We start from the raw sequence: 25,503 nt of genomic DNA on the forward strand, positions 1-25,503 counted from the left end.
CTAATCACTAGTGGCAAATAGTGCATCTTTATCTGTATGGGTATATCATGATAACATCATTTTTTTTTCTTTTATAAACCAAGAAAGGGGGCATTTTAATATTAAATGTAGTTGAGCTTAAGGCATTTTAATATTAAATGTAGTTGAGTTTAAAATTTAAAAGTTATTATCAATAATCATTATTATATAGACTGTTCCAAAAGAGCATTTAAGCAAATGATTAAAGACTAAGCTACATGGTTAATTGGTAACTTATAACTTCCACATATCAAATATGGCTTCTATTATAAAGTGGAGCAGAGTTCCTATTTTATCAAAGTTCTACATAATATTGTTTATATCTGTAACTATATTTAAAGTATAAATAAATCTATGTATATATATATGTACGCTAATATATACACGTCCACACATATATATATATATATATATATATGAATTCAAATAAACAAGTACCAATTACAAATATGTATATACATATATATATATATATATAGAGAGAGAGAGAGAGAGAGAATTAGTTATATTTTTTATATTATATTCTAAATAATAAAAGAAAATTTTCAAATGGCCATATTTTTATCACTAAAAGGTATTATCTTTTATTTTAAGTGTATTTTTTTTAATCATTTATGTTATCAATTGGTTGCTCAAGTTTAGTCGTCAAAGGTGTACTAAATCATCATTATTTATGTTATCAATTGGTTGCTCAAGTTTAGTCGTCAAAGGTTTACTAAATCATCACTTTTTTTTAATTTCAAAAAATTTCAACTATCAACCTTTTGTTCACTCATGCAGCATTTTAACAATAAAAGTTTTTAGGTCACCAAAGATGTTATATTCATATTCTATCCAAAAAAAAAAAAAGAAGTCTTATATTAATATTTTTGTTGCATTATTTTAATTACTACAACTATATATAACAATTATGTGCTCACGAAAAATTGCATCTAGTAAACGATTTATTTATGCTCTTTTTAAGCAACCAACCTAGATCTCCTCACCCGTTATTAGTATTAGTGATCGATTTATTGGCCACTAACACAAAATTTTAGGTGACCAAAGAATGGTCACCAATCTCATGCATTTATATTTATTTTTATTTTTAATTACTTAGACTATTAATGACCAAACTATTGGTCAGTTATGTAATTAATTTCAATGACCAATACATATTTGATCACTGAAAAATCTTCTTCCCGCTACAAAAAAAACGTGGGAAAAATTTCCCACTCTCACATTGAGTAACCAAAATTTAATTGGTCACTAAAAACTATGATGTAGTAACTAATCCTTGGTTGCTAAAAATGGTACCTTACCATTTTTCTAATGTGAGATACCAAAATTTTTAGCGACCATCATATGATCACTAATGTTACCAAAATGTTTGGTTGCAAAAGATTCGGTCACTAATTCTCATTTTTTTTTTTTGTAGTGAAAGATTAGTCACCAGCGACACAAGATGGGTAAACTCCTCCCCATCATCATACTTAATTGCATTTGCATCACCACGTGTAATGTTGTCATGGATAAGATTAACAAATTCTTTATGATCAACCATTTCTTCTTTGGAACGCAGAAGGAATTTTTAGAATTCAAGTCCTTAATGCGTAGTAACCAACCTCCTTTGAGAACAAAGTGTTCCCGACACTCTAGAATGAAAAAAGGATAAACAAAATTATAATAAGCAATAAAGACTAATATATTACAATTTGGAACCATCAGGATGGTACCGACGATGATACAGAACTGTACATTGTCCATCCATATGGTGGCGTCCTAAGTAGATGGCAGGATGGCACGTTTCGCCGTCAATGCATACTTCAATTTGATCATTTTATCCTAAACCACCAATGAGGTCCAAAAACAGTGGAACAAAGATCTGTCAGCAGTGACACAACCTGTGCAAACTCCTCCTTATGATCCTAAATTGCATCATCTTATGTAATGTTGATATAGATAAGATGAGCGAATAATTCTTTATAGTCAATCCCTTCTTCCTTGAAACGCAGAAGAGTTTTCAGAATGCAAGTCTTTAAGGCATAGTAACCATCCTTTGGAAACAATGTTTTCCAGACACTATATACGTTATATAACATGATGATTTGGACAGTTTTGGCAATGGCGGAGAAGGAAGCCCATAAGAAATAAATAATTTGATTACAATAGGAATTAATTAAAAGACAACGTTCCATATATCCAAAAGCGTTTTGACAAAAATATTTGATAAATCTAAACCTTTTAACTAATTTAATGTAAAGATTTATATCTATCTTTTAAAACTCTTAAATATTTTATATTCATATTCAAACATCAATTATTTTTAATTTAAATTAAAAAATTATTCTCCAAAATGAATTTTTCTCTCTCCTAATTAAGTTCAAATTCAAATGCTTTTTCTCTCTCTCTCTCTCTCTCTCTTATTTGCTTTCTAATCTCTAATTTTAACACATAAATAATTTCTTTTCTTCTAACCAATAACCAAAAAAAAAAAAAGAAAAATTATATACATATGAAGAAGAGTTTCATGGCTTTACTAATTTTTGGCACTAAAAATTATGAGTTTTTCTCTTCTAAAAAAAGAGTTTAATATATATATATATATATAAAAGAATTGTTTTAGATTCTCAAATAGAAAATATTATATATATCTATATATATATATATATAGATATTTTATATCTATATATGTTCTTTTGTTGATGTGTATAAGATTTTTCTTCAACTTCAACAATTAATGACGAAATGAGTAGCTTCAATGATTAAGCATCCTACTTATCTATACCTATAAAAACATGACTTCAAGTCATAAATAAGACTTTGGGTAATTTGTAAAATAGGTCATTTGTTCAAAAAAAAATTCATCAATTAATTATTTAAATAGTATATTGCAGAGAGGTTTTAAACATACAAGAATTTATTTAAAAAAAAATAAAAAATAACATAGAAGGAAAAGGGGGAAAAATATGAAGGACTGGGGATAAAAGAAAGAGAATGATGATTGAAATTGAGGAAAAAGAAAGATTATTTTGGAAGTAGTAAATAATTTAGGTAAAAAATAAATGTTGTTTGGATATGAATATGAAATATTTAAGGGTTTTTAGAAAGACAAATATAAAACCTTGAATTATATTCTCAACATAAATTTTAAAAGAAATTATAATAGTACTTATGCTATGATATGTAGGATTCATTGATGCTTTATCACCATATGATTATACAATTGTTTGTAACCATATGAAGATTAGGCGTAATCGGACGGTTATCCTCCACCAATAAATGGACAATATTGCCCACCATAGCAAAATTCGGAAGTTGGCAAAGCCACTCACTGAATGGTGAATAAAGAAATCTTTTTGTTCCACATCCCACTAGATATGGTGTATTGTCTGAAGAGACAATGTGTTGGCCACCATTCTACAGGGGACCCAGTAATGTTTCTGTATGTATGTATGGATATATACCCACGTTAGCAGGGTGACAATGGCCTCTTTTTTCCCTTGCTTTAGGACTAGGTGCTTTTGTGACTGTAAGTTGATGCTCTATTGCATGCTTCACCAATCACATCATGCCACTGCATGGATGTTCACCCAAAAAATAAAAGCCATGCCACTACATGGTTTTACATCGTCTATGCACCAACCGTTCCTTGACCTTGAATCTCTGATCCATCAATATTGACTTGGCGTTTTGTACCAGGTATATTACCTCACTCGTGCATGATATAACCTTGGGCAGCAACTTACAAAAAACACATATTTTAGTTTTATTGTAAAATGACTACACTTTGGTTTGATTCCTAGGAAAAGAAAAATATTTTAGGCTTTTGCATTTCCCTCCTTTTCCATCATATAATCGAAAGGGGACAGGAAATATCAGGGAGTATAAAGAAATTTTACTTCATCCCTTTTCTATAATAAGTTGGTTCGTCATCTAATTCTCGAAACGCATCAAATGCATCATCATTTACGGAATTTGAAGAGAAGAAAAAAAAAATTTTAAACTTGAAAAGAGATTCACGCCAAGAAACAATATACATACAAATGACAAAAAATGTTAATGGTTAGAATTAGTCTAACTTGCACCGGAGAATTTCTTCTTTTTTCTCTTGTTCTTGGGCTTAACAGCATCTTTCAAAGTTTTCTCTCCATTTGCTTGCTGTGCAGCTTGGGCCACCTCAATAGGTGGAGATACCAGAGTAACACTTTCAGAATGTTCCTCCAGCCTGGTTTCAGAGGACAATTTCTCACCTTTTGAATCCTTTTGTTGCCTATTAGCTGTTGACATTCCTGCACATTTCATGCATAACACGGTAAGACTGAGTCACAATCTCATAGGCTCAAATGTAATAACTGGTGCTATCACAAAACATAGAAGACAAGAAAAAGCAATGTGCCGCATGATTATTTTGCTATCTCATGTAGGTCAAATACAACGGATATTTCAGATGGACTTGCATTGTAATCCTTATCCATTTGGTTCAAAGAGCATGAGAGATGTTAGATCAGAAAGCAAGAGAAAAATGTTGGATGAAAGGGTGCCAGGGATGTAAATTGTAATTCTAGCCAGGAGAACATATAGTGTGGCATATCATGAAGGGTAAAAAAGTAAGCAGCAGGGTTCTTCATTGGTGACATGTATGAAATTTCAATAGATTTATGAGTTATAGACAATTCCACAAGTAAAAAGACAAATGAAATGACAGAGCCCCATAAAGTTGTGCATGATTCCAAGTGATCAACAAAGTTTCATTTCATACCACGTGAAGCTAAAGAAGCTTTCAAGAAATCCGAATCAACACCCTTTGAGTAAGGATCCCTAAATAGGAAAAGAAAGAATGTTAAAAATCTAATATTGAACAAATCAACACTCTGTGTATAGAAGCACAAAGCTCATATAGGATTTCGAAGAACAAAACTATACAAGGTTTTCCTAAAATGCCATTTCTTTTGAATGTTTTATATTTTGTAACAAATGTTTTTTGAGACATTTTTTTCTTTAAGACACAAAGACCATCTTCTAGAGTCTTGATCCTAACCACTTTGGAATAGCCCATAAAACAATTTGAAAAACCAATTATTGGAGTTGTTTAAGATATTTGCTCTTGTGCAATGTCTACTTAATACTTGACTTCAATGATGGTAGTTAGAGGTAAAAATCACAAATGTTAGAGAAGTTAGCACCATACCAACTTGAGGGGGCCCCAATGAAGTTCTTTTCATCTTTAGTTTCCCTGTTTGTCTCTAACAATTTTGTTTCATCCTCCTTGTTGTCATTTTGATTAGCATTCCTTTCCTCATCCACCGGCTTTAATCTCTCAGTATTGATACCCTTCTGATGGACAAAATTGTGTTTCTCCTTTGAATTAGAACCAGCTCCATCAACATCCATAGGTTTAGAGGTGGAATGGCGTTTGACCTTCTTTAACGCTCTTTCAATGTTATATGAATCAACCTACATGGATTTATGATTAAAAAAAAAAAAAAAAAAGTTCAAGAATGAGCAAACATTATGATACTAATCAAGATTTCCCAAAATAAAATTTGTAAAAACCAACTACCGTAGTCAAAACATCAAGAAGTTAGAACACCTTAATCAAAGATGCCTTGCACAAAAATACTAACAAAAAAGTGGCATTTAAAAATACTTTAGAATGAAGAGGGGAGGATCCCCATGGTTTTCCTTCCACAACTGCCATTTCTATTACAAATACATGATTAACATTTACTTAGCTTTATAGCTTTTTTTAAGCCAACACATGACAACTCATATATTGAAAAAAACCATTTCATACAGTAAAACTCACCGCTTTCTTTATATTCTCTGTTATATCACCAGCTTTTACAGAAGCAATTCGCAAACAATGCATAATAACACTCTGCAAGACACCCTCTCCCCCAGCTTTTTGAATAGCACAGACATCCCCATTTGCATTGAGTGTAGCAGTCATTCGGCCACACATAACAGCCTCTTCATGGTGGGTTGGATCTATTACCTAGTCAGAGATTGCCAGATAAGAGAAGAAGACTATTGAAGGAAACCAATTTCTGCACCCAACATGCATGATTTTTTCTTTTTTCTGAAAGGCCCTACATGCATGATTAAGAGAGGTAAATGTGGCTTACCATGCCGCTCTCATTGCCAAAAAATGCAAAGGATACTGCTATTGGAAGATGATGTATTATCAGAGGCAATGGCTCCCTCACCTGTCAAAATGCAAAATATGTTGAAAATTTATAATATATCCAAATATATTGACTTTCTCATGTTCTTTTTGTTGCTATTGTTTTTGCGGATTAATTTTAAAAATAAAAAAAAAAAACCATGCATGCATAATCATTCCCTGGTGTCTATATTCTTGAAAACTGAAATTGTTCTAGACCATAAGAAATCTGTGTAAGAACACAATTCTCTTGCTTGGGTGAAATTTCACTAATTCCCTAGAATATGGCCAAATATAAGCAATGTTCTAACCTCTGGCGGATGTACTATCACTTCCTGGCCATCTTCTCCTCCTAATGAGCAATCAGGCCTCCGGAATGTCAAAAGAGCAGCCAAAGCAGCAATATTTGCTGCATCAACAAGGTTTCTGTTCCCCATTTATTTTTATTTTTATTCCAAGTTAAAAAAAAAAAAAAAAAAAAAAAAAAAAAAAAAAAAAAAACCGTTAACATCAACAATAACAAAGAAAAAGAAAAGTAAATTTGGTGGGAAATTTTGGAAAAATACCAATAGAAATTGTATGTTTTACCCGCCATTATCTAGAATATGGAGGTCAACACGAATGGCCCATACCAACTTCCCGGAAAGAACACAGAGTGATTCTGTATCGACAGCCCTGCTTTCCCTGCACATTCATTATGAACCTTTTTACATACATTCACTACAAAGCTTATTGCTTTCTGTACATAAAACACTTTAAAATTTGCTAACTTTTCACAAACATTTCAACGAACAGTTTAAGCTCTATAAAATACAAATTCATAAAAAAAAAAAAAGAAGTCAATTTACCTGAGACCGCGGTCGATAACGCGACCGAGCTCGACGGCGGACTCACCGGGGCGACCCGGCTCGAAGGAAGGATCGGCCATTGGAGAGAACTCAGTGTATATAGCAAGGGTTCCCTCATTGGGTCGGTCTCGATAAGGCTGAACAAGCTGGGCCGTCACGAAGGCCATGACGTGGGTGTGGCCAAGCTGTACCTCCGCCGACCCGTCCTCCTTTCCGAACTTGATAGTGACCTTCCGGTAGTCGAATGGACGCCGACCGTCGATTCGCAGGTCGGATTGCAGAGCCGTCTCGATGAATTTCTTCTCGTTGACTGTAAGACGCCATGTATTGGCCAGTCTTTGCTCCATTGTTGTGGACCAAGGTACAGGGGTTTAGAATTTGGGACGAAGGCTTTTTACTAAAACCCTAATTCAGCTGCTTTTTTCTGTTTATGTTTATGTTTATTTTTATTTTTAAATTAGGCCGCGTTTGGGTTCCTTGTAAAAATTATCTTCCAATTTTGCATCTTTTGAGCTTTTTATTATTATTATTATTATTTTAAATAACTTTGGTGAATTGGAGTCTTTTTAGCTTGAATTCAATAAGAAGAGTGAGTGTTCTATTTGTCAAATTCAAACAAAACCTTGTACAAGACCATGAAATGAATTATACAAACGTTAATAAAACCTTATTTCACTTGAAAAAAAAAAAAAAAAAAAAAAAGAAAATGGATATATTTAATACGACTAATTGTACACATGGCTAAACGCATTAGTCAATAATTTAATTTATTGATATCACTAGTAAGTCTTGAGCATGGTTATAATATATTTCAGAAGGAAGATAAAAATATTATTAACCTTGAATCATGAAAATTTACTGTACTAGACAGACAACAAAAATACTACTCTTCTATCTCATAAGTGTTATAATAGACTTTAATACTCACTAAACATTTTTCTTAAAATAATAATTCACTAAACATGTTGGATTTATAAATTTCTAATATTTGTGCAAAGAAAAGCCTATATGTTTCATATTTCATCAAATGTTTATATGACAATAAATATCTTATTTAAGCCATTTACCAAAAAAAAAAATATATATATATATATACATCTTACTAACTAGATAAGGCACTTATTTAAGATTAGGGGAGACACGATGAATCCTAAATGCAGGTCTAACTTTTATTTTGGATCAGTGCAAATTAGACCGACCTGTTTTCCATCGTTTACCTCCTTTTTTTTTTTTTTTTTTTTTTAAGCAAATAAATGGATCTGACTTGGACTCAGTGGATACCAATGTTTATAATAGTCGCCCATGATCTATCGCCGACCATTTATTAGATCACAAATTCACAACAAAAACAATTCATCCTTTTTTTAATTTTAAAATATAAATGATCTTTTTCAACATGTAATTAAATTTTATTTTAAATAAAAACATCTCAATTTGATGATTTATTGGACAAGTTTCAACTTAATTCAGAAAAGAAAAAATGGAAAACTATTGTACATTTCTTTAGGAAAAAAAATCCACAAAATTACAATTAAACTTGCTCAAAAAAAAAAAAGAAAAAAAAAATAGAGAACTATTGCGGCTTGTGGGTACTAAATTTTTAGATACAAAACGAACCATAAAGCAAACACTAATGTAACCGTACATCAGTTAAAATTACTCAGTAAATAAGTTGGTGTTAAAATATATATATATATATATATATATATAAATAGTTGCTTAAACTTAAATTGGTATTCATTGAAACCAAAACAGAAGGCTATATAGTTGGCCTAAATTCAAAAAACTTCCTTAAATATTTTTTTTCGGATCATAAAATTCAAAAAAGATGAAGCCAACCAATTTGATTCTACAGGTCCAATGACAAACTGGTTGCTGCCGGTTGACACACGATATGGACCACTGTATTGGCACTCCTAGGGCCCAAACAAAACTTGCTCAGTCAAATTTAGATATACACAACAGAATATTACACACACAACAATTTTATTATTTTATTTTTTGTAAACAAGTTTGACATGTATATTGGAAGGGTGAAGTTTTGAAAGTGTAGATTGGAAGCATGTCCATCATGCTTTTCAACTCCCATGTGTATGACTGTGTATGTCCATGGATGCATGGTGGTCCATAATGGTATTTTGCCCACCTCCTGATTTTGGTAGGTTTCAGGAACCTGCATTTTATGCCCCTTAATTAATTGAGTGGGGGCTCAGCCTCATCAATTATTATTTTCTTTTTTAGTTCATCAAAAAAATCATCTCCCTAAATAGTAGCTTTACCACTTTCACCATGTTTCAAAAATTTCACATAGATTCCAAGCTCATTAATTTTGAAGACCATTTACTTTTGCAATTTTGTTTTTGTTTTCTTATTATTTAAAAATAATAATAAAAAACAAACTATTGAAAAGACAGGTAATTAAGGTTTATTGTATGAATGATAAAAAGCATGGCCAGTTATATGTAGTTGGGTTCATTTATTGTATGGATTAGATTATACGTTGGATTAAAATGTTTCATGTCTTGTTCAATTAAATTAGATTATATATAAAATAGTTTAGTGCAATTCAATCTAATTCTGAAATCTTAGTCCAGCTAATCACTATTAGGACATGTGAAATAAATTAATTAAATAATGATAATTGCATCCTAATAAAGAAATATATTAATTCGGAAACCCTAGGAATAGCCAGCTATTTAATGACAGAGGAGTTTGGTTTGGAGATTGTACTATTTTGAGTGGGGAGGGTTGAGAGGGAGGTAGTTAACAGATTACTCTTAAATACCTATTACATTAAAACTTAATTGTCATCACCAAAAGTCTTTTTTTTAAAAAAAAAAAAAGAAAAAAAAAAAAGAAGAAGTCCGATTCTTTAGCCTTTTAGGAAGAGAAATTAAAGTCCTTTGCTCATGTTGTTTATTCCATTTTTTTTGGTATTTTCTGGTTGGTCTTTTTTTGTTCTAATTGAATGAATTTAACTTTTAGCATAAAATAATAATAATAATAATTATTATTAGTATTCAATAATTCAATCATAAGGCAGTAAATTAATATGAATTAATTTGCAAGGCTGAGTGTTCCCATCATATCATATACATATGTATACATTCAACATATGCAGTTAGAAGCAGCTTTCAGAGAGAAACACACAAAGCAGAAACACATGTTAAGCTAATAAGATATTTTGAAAACAAAATTTGAGGCGGAAAGAAAAAAAAAAAAAAACAAAAAAACAAAAAAACAAAAAAACAGAAAAAAACGAAATCAAAAACCAGATTTGCTCATCACATTTATTTCATTTACTTTCCACCCACCAATATGAACCTAATCTCTCTCCTCATAATTCCATTATGCACCATCATCATAGCAGCATTGATAGTTAGTTGTTTGGTGCCTGATAATCATACACAGTAAATGTAATGTTCATGCTATAATAATCTTTTCATATTTAGCCTTCTTCTACTTATAATTTCTAGCTCTCATTTTTTTCTTTTTCCCAATAATTTTTTCTTTACTTCCCATTTTGGTGGAAAGAATAATATGGAGATAGAAGCAGCTAGTGGAAGCCAAGTTGGCGGTGGTGGCGGTGGAAGAGGGACTTATCTAGTGTGGGAGGATCTAACGGTGGTGCTGCCTAATTTCCGAAATGGACCAACAAAGAGGTTGCTCAATGGTCTCAGTGGGTATGCTGAACCAGGAAGAATCATGGCTATTATGGGTCCCTCTGGCTCTGGAAAATCCACCCTTCTTGATTCATTAGCAGGTTAATTGTCTCTCTTTCTCTCACTCACATGAACATGAACATGTGGGAAAATATTGGTGTAAATACATGCTAGGCAGAGAGAGAAGGCCAACAGGACTTATTTCCTGTTATAGAAATGGATTAATGCTGTTTAATTTTCTCTTCTTTTTCATCTTCCTGGAAAAAAGTTAAAAACTTTTCTTGGTTTTCTTTCCTTTTGGAGGTGAAGTACAAAAGTGGGTACATCTTTGTGTTGGATTCAACCCTATTTTAGTAAAAGATCAACAAAACTTTTTAACACTCTAGTTGTTCAAGAAGAATGGATTTTTCTTTATTGGATGTTATCCTTTCTTGGGATAAAATGTCCTTGCAGCCAAGTACTCTATAACTATACAATTTGTTTTTTTTTTTTTTTTTTTTTTTTTTTTTTTTTTTTTTTTTTGGGAAAGAATCTAACTTTCGTGTTTTATGTTGGGGATTGTTTGGGTTTTGAGGCCAAGATAATCTCTTGTAAGATCATAAACTTCCTGGTTTGTATGAAAACATTTGGAAATGGTAATAGAATTTCCCTGGTTTTTCTAAAATGGTTATTCTTTATTCCTCAAAAAAAAAAAAAAAAAAATCTTCTCTCCCTTCTTTTACCAAGAAGAAGACAATTCATGAGCAACCCATTATTTCAATTTTTTCGACCTGCTTGGTTGTTAAGAAATTGACAAATAAATCAGGAAAATAGTGACCTAAAACGGAGTAGTTTATCCTTAGCTGCAAATAGCTTGATCCGGTCTAAAACTTAAATGTTTTGCATTGATGTTACATCCTTTGCCCATACTAGTAGCCAACTAGCACAGCAACAAGGTTGCACAACCTTGTCAATGGGATAAGCACCAGACTTTTAAAATGCAAGTAAAGGGACATTTAGAGTTGAGTTTTAAAAAGGCCTAAAAGATTCACCAGCCAACAAAACCGTCATAAAAGTTTTCAATTTCGACGGAAATCAGATAAGGAAAAAAGGAACTGAAATGCTCGCTTTTTATTTTTTGTTTATTTTTTGTTATATATTAATTTATTTTTGTCGATAGATGAAATGGGTGTTGGTTGGATAATTTAAAGCTCTTGACCCCTAGTAAGGCGGTCATTTTAGATTCGGCCTGTCCTGCTCATTTGCCATAAAACCAAGCCCATGTCAGCCACTGGTTCTTGAACTTTGGGTCTTATTTGTTTTTCGCCTTAAATTCCTACCGTCCACGGTAGCACGAAATCTTGATTGAGATTAAATGCTCATTCAATTTTTAATTGGTATACCAAATTAAGGAATTTATATAGGTCTGTGGTGCGAGAACGAAGAAATTAATGAAGTTTAAATGCTCATTAATTTTCTCATATTGTCATTTCAATGTTCAATTTTACCCAATTATTGGGGTATTGTTCAACAATTTTTTTTTTCTGGAAGATTTTGGAGAAAATAAAAAAATAAATAAATTTGTGAATAATTGGCGTTATTATTTAGTTTTAATTTATTAGAGAGAACCCAAATGCTCATTATGTTTTTTCTTTATTGTATTTTTTCTCTGAATTTCTGCAAAATGATATATATATATATAGAAAAATGAGGGAAATGTGCAATGATTATGAGTAGACAGAAAAATGAAAATTCTTGAAAATAATTTATTTGTCATTGAGAAAAAAACCATTTCCAAATGTGCAACAAAGATTAATTTTATGCTTAAAGAATCATTGATTTTGGCACAGGAAGACTCTCAAGAAATGTGGTAATGACTGGAAATATTCTCTTCAATGGAAGCAAGAAAAGACTTGATTATGGTTCCGTTGTAAGTGCTTTACATGCCATTTCATTTTATTATTAATGTGAATGGTAAAACACAAATGCAAATAAAAACTGTTTGAATATAATCTGTTCTGTTTTATGTAAGCAAAATTGAAAAGGATACGTATAAAACTGACACATAATTTTAATTTCTAGTAAATGTTGTGATTCTATTTTGAGTTTATGCTTTGGAGATCAAAATTTTCAGGCTTATGTGACACAAGAGGATGTGTTATTGGGAACACTGACAGTTAGAGAAACAATAAAATATTCAGCTCAATTGAGGCTTCCAACTTCAATGAGCAAAGAAGAGGTCAATGGCATTGTGGAGGCAACAATCATGGAAATGGGGCTTCTTGACTGTGCTGATAGGTTGATTGGAAATTGGCATTTGAGAGGTATCAGTGGTGGGGAGAAGAAGAGATTAAGCATTGCTCTCGAAATTCTAACTCGGCCTTGCCTTCTGTTTCTTGATGAACCTACAAGTGGCCTTGATAGTGCCTCAGCTTTCTTTGTCATCCAAGCGCTTAGAAACGTTGCTCGTGATGGAAGAACTGTTATATCGTCGATTCACCAGCCAAGTAGTGAAGTTTTTGCACTCTTTGATGATCTTTTCTTGTTGTCAGGTGGTGAAACTGTTTATTTTGGAGAAGCAAAGATGGCTGTAGAGGTAAAAGAGAGTAAAATTGACCTCAACATGTATATGTTTTCATTTTGATCATGGCCTTAGAATTGCCAATTTTCATGCTATTATAAATCAATGCAATCAATTTTACTTTAAGTCTACAGTGTGTGTTTTTAAAGTATCTTGGAACTCTATGCATTTTCTATGACCTTGCTATTTTGTTCATTGATATGAAATTCTCATTGCCATTTTGATTCAACTGCAAACTGAAGTTTGATATGCATTTTTGTTGTAGTTCTTTGCTGAGGCTGGTGTTCCGTGTCCTAGTAGGAGGAATCCTTCTGATCACTTCTTGCGCTGTGTAAATTCAGATTTCGACAAAGTTACTGCCACACTCAAAGGATCTCAAAGAATGCGTGTATGTTATGAGTTACCCTTTAGAATTTTTTTTTTTAATTTTTTATTTTTTAAAGAAAATGTTCTAATAAACCACTCTCTTTTGATACAGCAATGCAATTGCATTTCTTCTCAATTATAAATGAATTTCAAAAGCTACCTCCTGTCAGAACCAGTAAACTGACAGTGCTTGTTAGACAATGCTCATGGAACTCAGTTCCTTTTAAAATTTTAAGAAACTTTTTGAGTAAATTGCTAAAATCTTGTGTTGAATGATTACCATTTTCTGGCTGTCATATAACAGGATGTCCCGAATTCAGCGGACCCTCTCTTGAATTTGGCAACGGCAGAAATCAAAGCAATGCTTGTCGAGAAATACCGGCGCTCCAAGTATGCATCGAGGACAAAAGCCAAGATTCGAGAAATCTCAGCCATTGTAAGAACTTCAAATGAGCTTTTTATCATGTCTTCCAGTGATGCTAGGAATGCAGCTCAAATGGAGTAATAAGCAGCTGCAGCGGTTATATTTGTGCATACCTTGTTTTCAAAAATTACCATAAAACATCTTTTTGTATAGTTCTCCATACAGAATAATGCAGTACACCAGATCAACAATGTTGTGGTTATATTTTTTTGTTTTTCCATTTGTTAGCAATCCTTCATAATTAGCTGACAACAAATATGGAAAATTTGATGCACTGCAGGAAGGCCATGCGATTGAAAGCAAAGGTGGAAGTCAAGCAAATTGGTTGAAGCAACTCTCAACGCTGATTCGAAGATCATCTGTGAACATGTCCAGAGATGTTGGATACTACTGGTTAAGGATAATGATCTATATCGTTGTATCCATTTGCGTTGGTACTATCTACTTTGATGTTGGCAATACCTACACTGCAATCTTTGCTAGGGGAGCTTGTGGTGCTTTTATAACAGGCTTCATGACATTCATGTCTATTGGAGGCTTCCCATCCTTTATAGAAGAAATGAAGGTAAACAACCTGATATTTGCACATATTTACCAAATAATCAAATAGTTTACAAATGGAGTATGAACGAAGCAGCTTCAGGTTAATTCATTGCGTGATTTCTCCTTTGAAACAGATCTTCTATAAAGAAAGGCTTAACGGGCACTATGGAGTTGCAGTGTTCATCCTATCCAACTTCATCTCTTCATTTCCATTCTTAGTTGCAATTACACTTTCAACTGGCACCATTACTTTCTACATGGTGAAATTTCGGAAGGAGTTTTCGCATTATGTGTACTTCTGTCTTATTATCTTCACCAGCATTTCTGTTATAGAGAGTCTCATGATGGTTGTAGCTTCATTGGTTCCCAATTTCCTCATGGGAATTATAACAGGAGCGGGAATTATTGTAAGTAACAAATACCTGAAACTTTCCGTTTTTAAGTTTTTGCTTATCAAGGTTATGCTTTTCTTTCATTGTTCATGGTTTTTCATCATGACTGGTTGGTTTATGCAGGGCATCCTGATGATGACCTCTGGATTCTTTCGATTGCTGCCTGATCTTCCCAAGCCATTTTGGCGCTACCCAATTTCATTTCTCAGTTATGGTTCATGGGCAATACAGGTAACCCCTAGCAACAAAAACTGTTTCAGGAATGATACCAATAAACAATGTATGAATAAAAGAAGATAAAAACGATAACAAAAAAAAAAAAAAAAAAGAATAAAAATAAAAAAATAGAAACTTGGAATTAACATCGAAGTATACAGAGATTTATGCGCCACTCAAAGGTTCTGCTTAAGATTGAATTATTTGCTATAAGCCAAAAACAGAGTCTTACATCACGTTACATGTCAATACTATTTTCTCAGGGTTCTTACAAGAATGATCTGCTTGGGCTTGAATTTGACCCTCTAGTACCGGGTGATCCAAAACTGAATGGCGAATTCATAATAACAAATATGTTCGGAATAAAATTAAGCCATTCCAAATGGTGGGACTTAGCAGCCATTATAGCCATACTTGTACTTTACAGAGTTCTCTTCTTTATCATTCTCAAGTTCAAGGAAAGAGCATTACCATTATTTCGGACATTTTATGCCAAAAAGACACTTCAACAGCTTGATAAAAGGCCTTCCTTCAGGAAAATGCCTTCTTTCCCTTCCAAAAGGCATGAAGTTCCCCACTCACTGTCTTCTCAAGAGGGTCTTAGCTCTCCACTTCCTTAGAAGGCATGAACATAAATGAATTGTATGTGGAGCAGCTTGTTAAAAGTTTGTTAAACAACTCAAAATCTCCAATATGCTTTACAGGAAATCAGAACCAACCAAAAAAAAAAAAAAAAAAAAAAAAAAAAAAACATTTTTTTTTTTATTGTTATACAGGAAATGTTATATGTTCTTTCTGATGGATATATGAGGAGATATAGTTTCATACTTGGGATATAATTCCCAACTTTGTAATAATTTCTTTTTGTAGACTCATATTACTTTGTATAGGTTTTAACTAGTATAAGATTTTATGGTCCATATTGTTGTGAACTATTCAAAGTTATATGCTAAGAAATTCCATATATAAAAAGTGAAATTGTTTCCTTTATCATATAACCATGGTAGAATAAAAGAGGGATTGTTTCCTTATTAAAAAGAGAAATTGTTTATTTTGTTTAAAATTCTGATTAGGGGCAATAAATAGGCTTAAACAACTCAGTTCACTCGAACTCGTTTTGTGAAAAAATAAGAGTCGAGCTTGATAAGTTTTTAAAATTAAATTAATGTTGTAATAACATAAATAGAATAATTGGAATTTATTAATTATTAATATTAAAATTTTTATTTTGAAAAATAAATATTCAAATTTTTAAATTTTTATGATGTAACAAGCTGAATTAAACTTATCTCGAGCTGATCAAATTAAGTTGAGCTTAAACAAATAATTTCATAATTTTGTGAGATTAAGCATTTCTAAAATCATGTGAGTAGAGCTTAAAAATATCAATATTCAGCTCGATTCGGTTTATTTATTCCCTAATTTTGATGACGTTGGAATCAAGAGAAAATCCTCAGCATGCAAGATAAGGCATTTCCCATGTCAAAGAAATGTTATTGTTTCCAATAATTGGACGTCCAATAAATGATGTGGTCCTTCTCCCATTTTTTTTTTTTTTTAAATATAAAATTATCGTTAGAATTTTTATAATTAAAGTGAGTGTATGCAGTTTCAGAATGAATGTATAAAGAAGTATTCTGGCAAAATGCACCGCACACTTAGAAGGCCCGTACAGGCCCAAGCCTACTCGTATGTCGCATAATAATCATAAAATGCACGACACGTCGTTGAAGTTTCCCCTTCCACTAAAACCCTTGTTCAACGACTAAACCCTGGCCCAAAAAGCAGCTGTTAAGAAAGTTTGCGAGTTTCTTCCAATTTGGTATGGCTCCGACCTTCGTATTTGAGCCGCCTAGCGATGAAGAAGTGGAAGAGATTGAAGCCGAAGAAGATGAGCAAGACATAGAAGAAGAAGGAGAAGAAGACGTAGAAGCAGAAGGAGGGTCAAAAACCACCCGTCGCCATTCTCAATCTCCATGGGACTTCGGTTTGTACTCCGAAACTGTTGCCGAAGAACATGCCCGTCGAAGCACCACCTCTGTGGATTTCAAGATCTCCAAAGCTATCCAAGAACGCTCCTTCCCTGTTGAAAACCCTAACGACGACGATGAAAGTAGCTCAGAGTCCGAACCTGATAGACAAGTAAACATTTTTTCACGCTCACTCTACAATTTCTTAAATTCTTTCTCAATTTGTAAGAGAAAGTTTGAATTTTTAAGAAAATTTTATTTATTTATTTATTTCTTTTTTTGGGGTGGTGTTGATTGTTTAGGAAGATTATAGGCCGGAAGATGACGATGATGAGGTTAGCAATGCCGGCGTGAGTAAGTCATTCTTCGCGCCTTCTGAGGGAGCTTCTTTCCATGCCAATTCATTCATGGAACTCAATTTGTCACGTCCTTTACTTCGGGCTTGTGAGGCTTTGGGATATACCAAACCTACACCTATTCAGGTTTCTCTCTTGCACTGACCGACCATTTTGTTGATTAATTATCTGTCTAACTTTTGCTGAGATTAAGTTTTCCATTTTTTTTTTTAATTTTTTTTTTTTTGGGGGTTTTTGTGGTGGGGCACAGGCTGCTTGTATACCGTTGGCAATGGCTGGGCGTGATATATGTGGGAGTGCAATTACTGGTTCCGGGAAGGTAAAAGTTGTTTGAAAAGCTCTCTTTGCATTGAACTTTGAACTGGTAGTGGTTGCTTTATAAAGTTCGGCAAGATTGTAATTTGTTTAAACGTTCTTCTGCAGTTGAGATAATTTATGCTTTATCTTTTTGTTGTTGGGTTAATGCAGACTGCCGCATTTACATTGCCGACTTTGGAAAGATTACTGTTTCGCCCGAAACGTCAATTGGCGATAAGAGTCCTTATTCTGACTCCAACCAGAGAGTTGGCCGTCCAGTACGTGTTGTTTCCTCCATTTCTTTGTCTTTTTGTTATTTAAATATTTGTGCAGTTTGCCGCATAAATGATAATTTAACTTTAGTTATAAATATATTTGAAGAGAGAGCTGTATAAGTAATGGTCATGTCAGGTGGCGGATTTGGTGACATATTGGTATTTGCTGGTCTAGAATAAAAAAGTGACAAATAATAATAATTAAAAAAAAAAAAAGCCTGAAATACGTCAAATTTTTATAATAAGGTATTTCCCCATTGTTGACCATAAGCATAAACTTGCAACTATAATTAGGTGCTTTGATATGTAAAAGGTTTTATAACTAATGGAACTAAGATACTGATATATACAGAATGTAATTTTACTAGTATTAAGAGTAAAATGTAAGGGATTTCCTAGAAACTTTTCTTCCCTCCCATTGTTATTGCCTCTTAGCTATCTATTTTAAAATAGTTAACGTGAAAGCTTCTATGTATAGAACATCTTCTCTCTATTTATTTCCATTTTAGTTTTGACTAATAATTAGATTTGGTTTGTTTCTAATACAATGCTTTGCAGGGTTCACAGCATGATTGAAAAACTTGCCCAGTTTACTGATATCAGATGTTGCTTGATTGTTGGAGGGCTTTCAACAAAGGTTTGTCTTAATTTCATTCATTAATGCATAATTTTCAAACACATGGTATAATGTGGGATTGTGTGCCATTTTGTTAGGGTGGTGCTTTCTATGATTATTTTCTTTTTCTTTGACTTTTTCTGCTTCCATGGTTAAAGTGATATCTATTATCTAGTTGACCTTTTAGATTTTGGCTCTTGAATTTCCTTGTTAAATAGACAAGTTGTATTTTTAAGTGTAAACCAGGTAGCCTCTGTTACTTTTCCTCATAGCTAAGAATCTTTCCAGAGAAATTTTAGCATGGAGTAATCTTAAAGCATGTCAGACCTGAGAATAACAAATTAATTGAATTCTTTTGCCAAGCACAATGTTCTTATCAGGTGGCCAAGATACTGAATTAGTTAAAAAAAAAAAAAAATTTCACTTGTTTTGGTTTATTTATCAAGATATTCCATTGAAATCATTCTTTGTCAGATGCAAGAAGCAGCCTTGAGATCGATGCCAGATATTGTTGTGGCCACTCCAGGTCGCATGATAGACCATTTACGCAATTCTTTGTCAGTAGCTTTGGAAGATCTTGCAGTACTCATTCTTGATGAAGCTGATCGTCTTTTGGAGCTTGGGTTTAGTGCTGAAATTCATGAATTGGTATCTTCAGTTTCATTTTGGTTTAATTTTGTCAAAAATAGAATGTTTAAAGCAGTTTTTCTGCCAAAGGAAAGGAAATATATAATAACTCTTTTCTGAGAACTGGTTTCATTTCTAACACTCTTTAGTTCATTTTTAGATTCGTCTTTGTCCCAAACGGAGACAAACGATGCTATTTTCAGCTACAATGACTGAAGAAGTTAATGAGCTTGTCAAGCTTTCTTTGGCAAAACCCTTGCGCCTCTCTGCTGATCCATCTGCAAAACGACCAGCTACACTTACTGAAGAGTAATTCTAAGACCCAAATGATTATTATTCCTGTTTGTTTGGTTAATGTAACTTAAGTATTCTTACAACAAATTTAACAGTTCTGTCCTTTAAATTTAAGGAAAGGTGTATGGTTGACAACGTCTTTGAATTCTATCATACAGGGTAGTTAGAATACGAAGAATGCGTGAAGTAAACCAGGAAGCAGTTCTTCTTGCATTGTGTTCAAAGACTTTTTCTTCCAAAGTGATCATCTTCAGGTTCTTCTGTTGCTTTAAGCAGTTAATTTTTTCATCATTGATGCTGTGTCCTTACCATTCTGGATATGCGCCTTTTGCTAACTTTTTTGTAATGTTCTTTTGTCTCTGCTGGCAGTGGAACAAAGCAGGCTGCACATAGATTAAAGATTTTATTTGGATTAGCTGGTTTTAAAGCTGCTGAGCTTCATGGCAATCTAACTCAAGTCCAACGTCTTGATGTGAGTGACTCAAGTTCAACGCTACTACTATATTGTTTGTGGCAAAATTGTTTTAGAATTGATTGTATTTGCTTTAAATTATAAGCTTGTGCTATTTTTCTTTCTAATTTCACATTGTCTCACTTCTGTTAATTTTTGTAGGCTTTGGAACTTTTCAGGAGGCAGGAAGTTGATTATTTAATTGCAACTGATGTGGCTGCACGTGTAAGAACAAGTTCTTGAACTCATTTATTTCTACTTTCTAATTATTATTTTTAAAGTGCCAATTTAAATCAAATAAATATGTTTGTTGGTATTACAACATTAATAAGCTTTTTTTGTTTATTTTGTTAAAATTTAATACTTATATTCTAAAATATAATTGTATTTTTTTATTTTAATTTGTTTTATTTTTCTGAATATATGCCTTTATACTTGAATCTGGCACTCTTGGAGTTTGGCCGATGTTGATCACTGAAATGATGACCAGTGATCGGTATTATACTACATCTTTCATGTGTGAAGAGCACTATTGTTTCCTAGAAAGTTTTGTTTACTTGATGTGGTATAATAGTGATAATTGATCATTCTCAATTGGTTGAGTGGCTGAGTGGCAACTCCTCATAATTTTCTTTCCATTGTCACCCAAGAACACATTCCCTCCTTTATTTATTAATGCCTTGTTCTCCTTACTTTGACTTTTTATTCCATCATCCTTTCATTATGTTGTTGTTTTTATTGTTTGGGAAATTGGATGGTGATAAGATTGAAGAAGGTTTGAGTCTATTTTTGATACTATAATTGTTACTTTTTGTAGGGGCTCGACATAATTGGTGTTCAAACAGTTATAAACTTTGCATGTCCACGTGATCTTACGAGGTAATTTAACTCTTTTCGTTGTTAACAGTATGGTGATGCACTTATCAGTGACTTTCTTTTGTATTGAATTATTACACTTTTCTTGTTTTGAATGTTGTTTCCAATTTGTATGCTTAAAACCTATCATTTTTGTTCCTTTCTGCAGCTATGTTCATCGAGTGGGTCGTACAGCAAGGGCTGGTAGAGAAGGTTATGCTGTCACCTTTGTGACAGATAATGATCGATCTCTTTTAAAAGCTATTGTGAGCATCATCGTCATGTTTTTTTCATTTTTCTACCTTATTTCTTTAATCTTTTAAGCATCTTCTAGGTAGCTTTTTTTTCCTTCAGTTTTAAATTACTTGTTATCACTATCAATAAGAAAAAAGTACATAGGCATTTATTCAAGTTCAGGACAGGCAGCATCCTTTTTCATTTTTATTTTTCTGAGAGAGCAATTATGCTTATTAATTCCAGTTCTTCTTCTTAGTATTGTTGATTAATTGAACATATAGTAAATGATAATTTTTGAAACCATTTCATTTTCAGTATATGCTTTCAAAATATGGTTTCTATTCCACACATTTAATTTTATATTCTCAAAATTTTTTCGCCTTTCTTATGCTTCTCTTGTCCAACTACTAAAATGAAAATTAAACAAGAGAATGATGGTTTTAATAATAATTCTATAGTTGTCTTTTAAACTGGGGAAGTTAAAATTTATAGGCAAAAAGAGCTGGTTCAAAGCTAAAGAGCCGAATTGTTGCTGAGCAATCAATAATTAAGTGGTCTCAGACAATTGAACAAATGGAAGATCAAGTGGCTGCAATTCTTCAAGAAAAGAGGTTTCCATTGTCTCATTTTATCAAAAGTTTATTACTTTATGTCAATTGTGCAATGATTTTTAACTCCCATCATATGCAGCGAAGAGAGAGCACTAAGAAAAGCTGAGATGGAAGTAACAAAGGTATTGGCTTCAACCCCCTGCTATATTGACATTTTGAAAACACAGTTCTACACTCATTAGAACTGAATATTTATATATATATTTTTTTCTTTTCTTCATTTGGTGGGAAATCGATGGCATTGCTTGGAATGTTAGCCTTCAGTTGTTACATGATCTTATTCATAAGCTTAGCCTTCAATATAAATAATGTGTTTCTGTAATGTGAGCAGGCAGAAAATTTGATTGCCCACAGGGATGAAATTTTTTCACGTCCCAAAAGGACATGGTTTGTGACAGAAAAGGAGAAAAAACTTGCAGCAAAGGCAGCTAAGGTAAATACCATCTTCTTTTTTAACCCCCAAAAGTTTGCCCATGTGCTGGTTTTGGATTTTGCATTAATCAATAAAAACATTGCCCTGGGAATGGATGCTTGCCATCCAGTTTTGTTATTCTTTGCCTACTCTGACCTCATTAGATACATGAGGTTTTAAGGCCATATTTTGGTCCTGATTCTATGTGTAAAGGAACTTGCTGACTTCAGCAATGTAGTCAGTGTAATACTATAGCAGAATCTTTTCCCCAACAAGTATTGAGATTAATCTTGGTATAACCTTTTCTGTTGGATTTTTCATATAAAAAGTTAAGGTTATCAATCTGAAATTTCTGTTGACAGGCATCTCTGGGAAAAGAAAATAACTCTAAAACTGAGGTAATCAGTGCACAACAAGCTGAAGACCTCAAAATGAAGGAAAAGAGGAAGAGAGAGCGTGAGGTAATGATACTTGGTATCTTAGCTTTACTTATCCTTCTTCATGTTTAATGGTTACCTTTGACTGAAAAATAGGGCATGGTATTCATTCTTTGCTGATGTATATTGAGCAGAAAAATTTGCCCCGAAAGAAACGCAGAAAATTGGAAGCAGCTAGAGAAATGCTGGAGGAAGAAAATCAAAGTGGAAAATTGGAAGTATGTCTTCTCTATTCTTCTTTATTTTTGACATTCATCCACATTGAGAAAGTTGCTTATATTTTCTATAATTCATCCACATTGAAATGCTTTTATAGACTGCTTGGCGAGTTGTTTAGAATGTTTTGAATAATTGTTCAATTGTTTTAATTATGGCCCAGTTAGGATATCCGTCCATCTCTTAACAACACAATGCAGCAGTTATGGTCTTGTTATGGTATTGGTCATAGTTATTTTGTCAAATTAATAAGATTTTGACTGCTTGGTTTTGTTTATTTTCTTGTCAATTTCGGTGGTCTTTCTATTTGGTGTTGTTCTATAATGCATGCTACTCCGACCTTTATAGCCATATGAAATTTAAACTTTACCAGAATGCTATTTTGGTATTTTAGACCCCTCTCTCTCTCTCTCTCTCTCTGGTCTTATTTGTTGTTATGCTTCTATAATAAGACATGAGAGCACATGTTCATGGATGTTTAGTTCTCCATATTGTTAGCAGGCTTTCTTCAAGTGTATAAATATGGGCTTCGTTTGTGCAGTTGCACTACTCACACGATAACTTATATATAACACATGCAGGGTGGCGGAAAGCAAAAGAAGGAAAAGACTGGAATGTCTCTTGTTGACCTGGCTTACAGACGGGCCAAAGCCGTGAAGGCTGTAAAGAAGGCAGCAGATGCTGGCAAGATTGTGAGGACAGCCAGCAAGAAATCCAATCATTCCTCCAAAAGAACTCAATCAAGGACAGAAGAAATGCAGGAATTGTTCCAGAGTGATATGAGCGAGAGGAAGCAGAAAAGAAACAGCAGTGGCACAGGAGGGAAGAAGTCTAAGAGTTCCTTTAAGAGCAAATCTAGGTATGAAGCAGATTTAAGTTTATCTCATCTTTTCAATTTTCTCCTATGTTTTGAAGTGCAATTCTTTTGCTGCATATACTAGTTAAGTTTCATGTTCAAATGAATTTGGATATAAAACTCTGCCAAGAAGAGGACTTTTGAGTTCCAGGTTTAGTCTTGATTATGTTGTTCCTAAGTATCTCTTCTAGTTAACTGGCCTGTGAAACAATATCTGAGGTGTTTCCATGCCATTGCTCGTCTTGTGCAAAAACACCAAATCCTATTGCGTCCATGTATTCTATAAAGTTATTTGTTGAACTAGTTCATGTTATATATTTATTTCACACATAATTCTGAAAGAGGGAATCTTCTCTTTGGTTTTTTTGTTCCCCAGGTATAAGCGCAGGTAGCATGGTCAACTTGATGATTTCAAATGCAGGTACTAAGGAAGATTAACAGCTTAAGAGTAACTGAGAGTTATTGTTGGGGAGTTCGGTAGTTTTGTAACAAAAACCTGCTCCTACTAGTTGAATTCTTTCAATGTAATTTTTCTTCTTGAGCAATTTATTCTTTCAGACAAGTGAATTTGCACTTAAAAATTTTTGTAATTCCATATAGAAAGCGCATAATGTTAAGGAAGAAAATAGAGTTCTGCTTATAGTAATCTTAAAATATATCCACATTTATTTTTAATATTGATTTGAAATAAAAGTTGGGAAAGATACATTAATGTTCCTTAGTCTTAAATTATATAAATATGGTAGTTGATGCTAACAATTGAAAAAAAATATTTTATTTTCAATTACAGATCATTAACAATCGATTAAATAAATTGTGTGCAATCTAATATGCAATCCAATGTTCAGCCACTGATATTCCAATAGACAGTTGGGTTCACACCTATAATTTATTTAATCAATTTCGAAGTAGAAGGATCTAGTTAATGTGGTCGAGTGGGTGAGTTATGACCGCTACATCACAGGTTCAAAAGAGGTGGGCAAAACCAAACCGCAACAAAAGCAACTAGATCGAAGTTCAAATAACGAAGAAATCATAAAAAAAGCATGAACTTGACAGACTTAGCAAGACTGGACATGTTGCAAATGTACAAATTTACCATCCTTTTTCTATATGCATATCAATATAAATAGTTTCAGAATATTTCATTTTAAAACAATTTGGTTATGACAACGTTTAATCTTTTCTAAAAGTTAATTTCAAGAGTTTAATTATCTAAATTTGTTCAAGAAAACATACTATATTTTAAATTTTAATGTTCTAAATCTTAAAATGATTAGAAGAAAGATTTAAAAAAATTATAAAGATTTGGACCTTGCAACTTGGTTTTAACAATTTCAAACTTTTCTAATGAATAGAAATACTACCCCATTATTCCAATGTCAGGTCACCTTTGGGAATTGGAGCCTAACATTTCTCGATCTGTGGTTGTATTGATAGTCATTCATACATACATGATTTTGCATATGACATGCATGCATTTTTTCTGTGCATACCTGCTAGCATTTACAAAAGTTCACATGCTCTAAACTGAAAAAATGAAAATACTGTAGTTCTACATGCCCTAAACCGACAAAATGAAAATAGTGTAGTTCTTTCTATTACTATATATCACACCAACATGGACAACTTAGAATAAAACTTTGTTGTCCAAATAATAAAAGATGCATCTTCCAAAATCATGCCGCGAATCCTTATGCATTAACTATTTTTGCTCTAGTTATAATGCTCTATTCGCATTTACTGCATAGCTCTAAATTTCCAAAAATGTGTGCCGAGAATATCTTCTGTTTTAATCTTTTATTTTTTTAATTTTTTT

General features: G+C 32.8%; 3 protein-coding genes across 4 annotated transcripts; 2 read left to right on the forward strand and 1 right to left on the reverse strand.

Moving 5' to 3' along the window:
* Positions 1 to 3,873: 3,873 nt before the first annotated feature.
* Positions 3,874 to 7,488, reverse strand: LOC107412457 (exosome complex component RRP45A). 2 transcript variants are annotated; one of them, XM_016020236.4, is made up of 8 exons: positions 7,012 to 7,482; positions 6,752 to 6,847; positions 6,475 to 6,589; positions 6,126 to 6,206; positions 5,807 to 5,995; positions 5,189 to 5,454; positions 4,760 to 4,818; positions 3,874 to 4,289 (listed from the first exon to the last, which is right to left on the reverse strand). In XM_016020236.4, the coding sequence occupies exons 1-8, from the start codon at positions 7,356 to 7,358 to the stop codon at positions 4,075 to 4,077; spliced, it is 1,368 nt and encodes a 455-aa protein (XP_015875722.3). In that variant the 5' UTR covers positions 7,359 to 7,482; the 3' UTR covers positions 3,874 to 4,074. The 2 variants fall into 2 exon arrangements, with proteins under 2 accessions (XP_015875722.3, XP_015875723.3); XM_016020237.4 differs by lacking the exon at positions 4,760 to 4,818 and having other exon boundaries at positions 4,139 to 4,289; positions 7,012 to 7,488.
* Positions 7,489 to 10,434: 2,946 nt separating this feature from the next.
* On the forward strand, positions 10,435 to 16,164 carry LOC107412473 (ABC transporter G family member 12). The gene is made up of 9 exons (XM_016020249.4): positions 10,435 to 10,774; positions 12,503 to 12,582; positions 12,787 to 13,248; positions 13,499 to 13,621; positions 13,904 to 14,035; positions 14,304 to 14,588; positions 14,701 to 14,973; positions 15,082 to 15,189; positions 15,438 to 16,164. The coding sequence occupies exons 1-9, from the start codon at positions 10,552 to 10,554 to the stop codon at positions 15,792 to 15,794; spliced, it is 2,043 nt and encodes a 680-aa protein (XP_015875735.2). The 5' UTR covers positions 10,435 to 10,551; the 3' UTR covers positions 15,795 to 16,164.
* Positions 16,165 to 16,924: 760 nt separating this feature from the next.
* On the forward strand, positions 16,925 to 24,359 carry LOC107412453 (DEAD-box ATP-dependent RNA helicase 28). Its single transcript, XM_016020230.4, has 19 exons — positions 16,925 to 17,316; positions 17,447 to 17,626; positions 17,751 to 17,819; positions 17,969 to 18,075; positions 18,631 to 18,709; positions 19,163 to 19,336; positions 19,476 to 19,624; positions 19,768 to 19,863; positions 19,979 to 20,081; positions 20,223 to 20,285; positions 20,878 to 20,939; positions 21,085 to 21,181; positions 21,645 to 21,763; positions 21,843 to 21,885; positions 22,095 to 22,196; positions 22,538 to 22,636; positions 22,747 to 22,830; positions 23,410 to 23,687; positions 24,061 to 24,359. The coding sequence occupies exons 1-19, from the start codon at positions 16,999 to 17,001 to the stop codon at positions 24,074 to 24,076; spliced, it is 2,238 nt and encodes a 745-aa protein (XP_015875716.2). The 5' UTR covers positions 16,925 to 16,998; the 3' UTR covers positions 24,077 to 24,359.
* The last annotated feature ends 1,144 nt before the right edge of the window (positions 24,360 to 25,503 follow it).

The sequence above is a fragment of the Ziziphus jujuba genome, chromosome 10, assembly GCF_031755915.1.
Source record: "Ziziphus jujuba cultivar Dongzao chromosome 10, ASM3175591v1".
Lineage (NCBI taxonomy): Eukaryota > Viridiplantae > Streptophyta > Magnoliopsida > Rosales > Rhamnaceae > Ziziphus > Ziziphus jujuba.

Coding starts and splice junctions, on each gene's coding strand:
- LOC107412457 (XM_016020236.4), bottom strand. CDS start 7,358: ATGGAGCAAAGACTGGCCAATACATGGCGTCTTACAGTCAACGAGAAG. Junction 6,590..6,751: donor CATATTCTAGATAATGGCGG/GTAAAACATACA, acceptor AATGGGGAACAG/AAACCTTGTTGATGCAGCAA. Junction 4,819..5,188: donor ATTGGGGCCCCCTCAAGTTG/GTATGGTGCTAA, acceptor TTTCCTATTTAG/GGATCCTTACTCAAAGGGTG.
- LOC107412473 (XM_016020249.4), top strand. CDS start 10,552: ATGGAGATAGAAGCAGCTAGTGGAAGCCAAGTTGGCGGTGGTGGCGGT. Junction 13,622..13,903: donor AAGGATCTCAAAGAATGCGT/GTATGTTATGAG, acceptor GTCATATAACAG/GATGTCCCGAATTCAGCGGA. Junction 14,589..14,700: donor CCTTTATAGAAGAAATGAAG/GTAAACAACCTG, acceptor CCTTTGAAACAG/ATCTTCTATAAAGAAAGGCT.
- LOC107412453 (XM_016020230.4), top strand. CDS start 16,999: ATGGCTCCGACCTTCGTATTTGAGCCGCCTAGCGATGAAGAAGTGGAA. Junction 17,627..17,750: donor CCAAACCTACACCTATTCAG/GTTTCTCTCTTG, acceptor GGTGGGGCACAG/GCTGCTTGTATACCGTTGGC. Junction 19,337..19,475: donor GTGCTGAAATTCATGAATTG/GTATCTTCAGTT, acceptor GTTCATTTTTAG/ATTCGTCTTTGTCCCAAACG.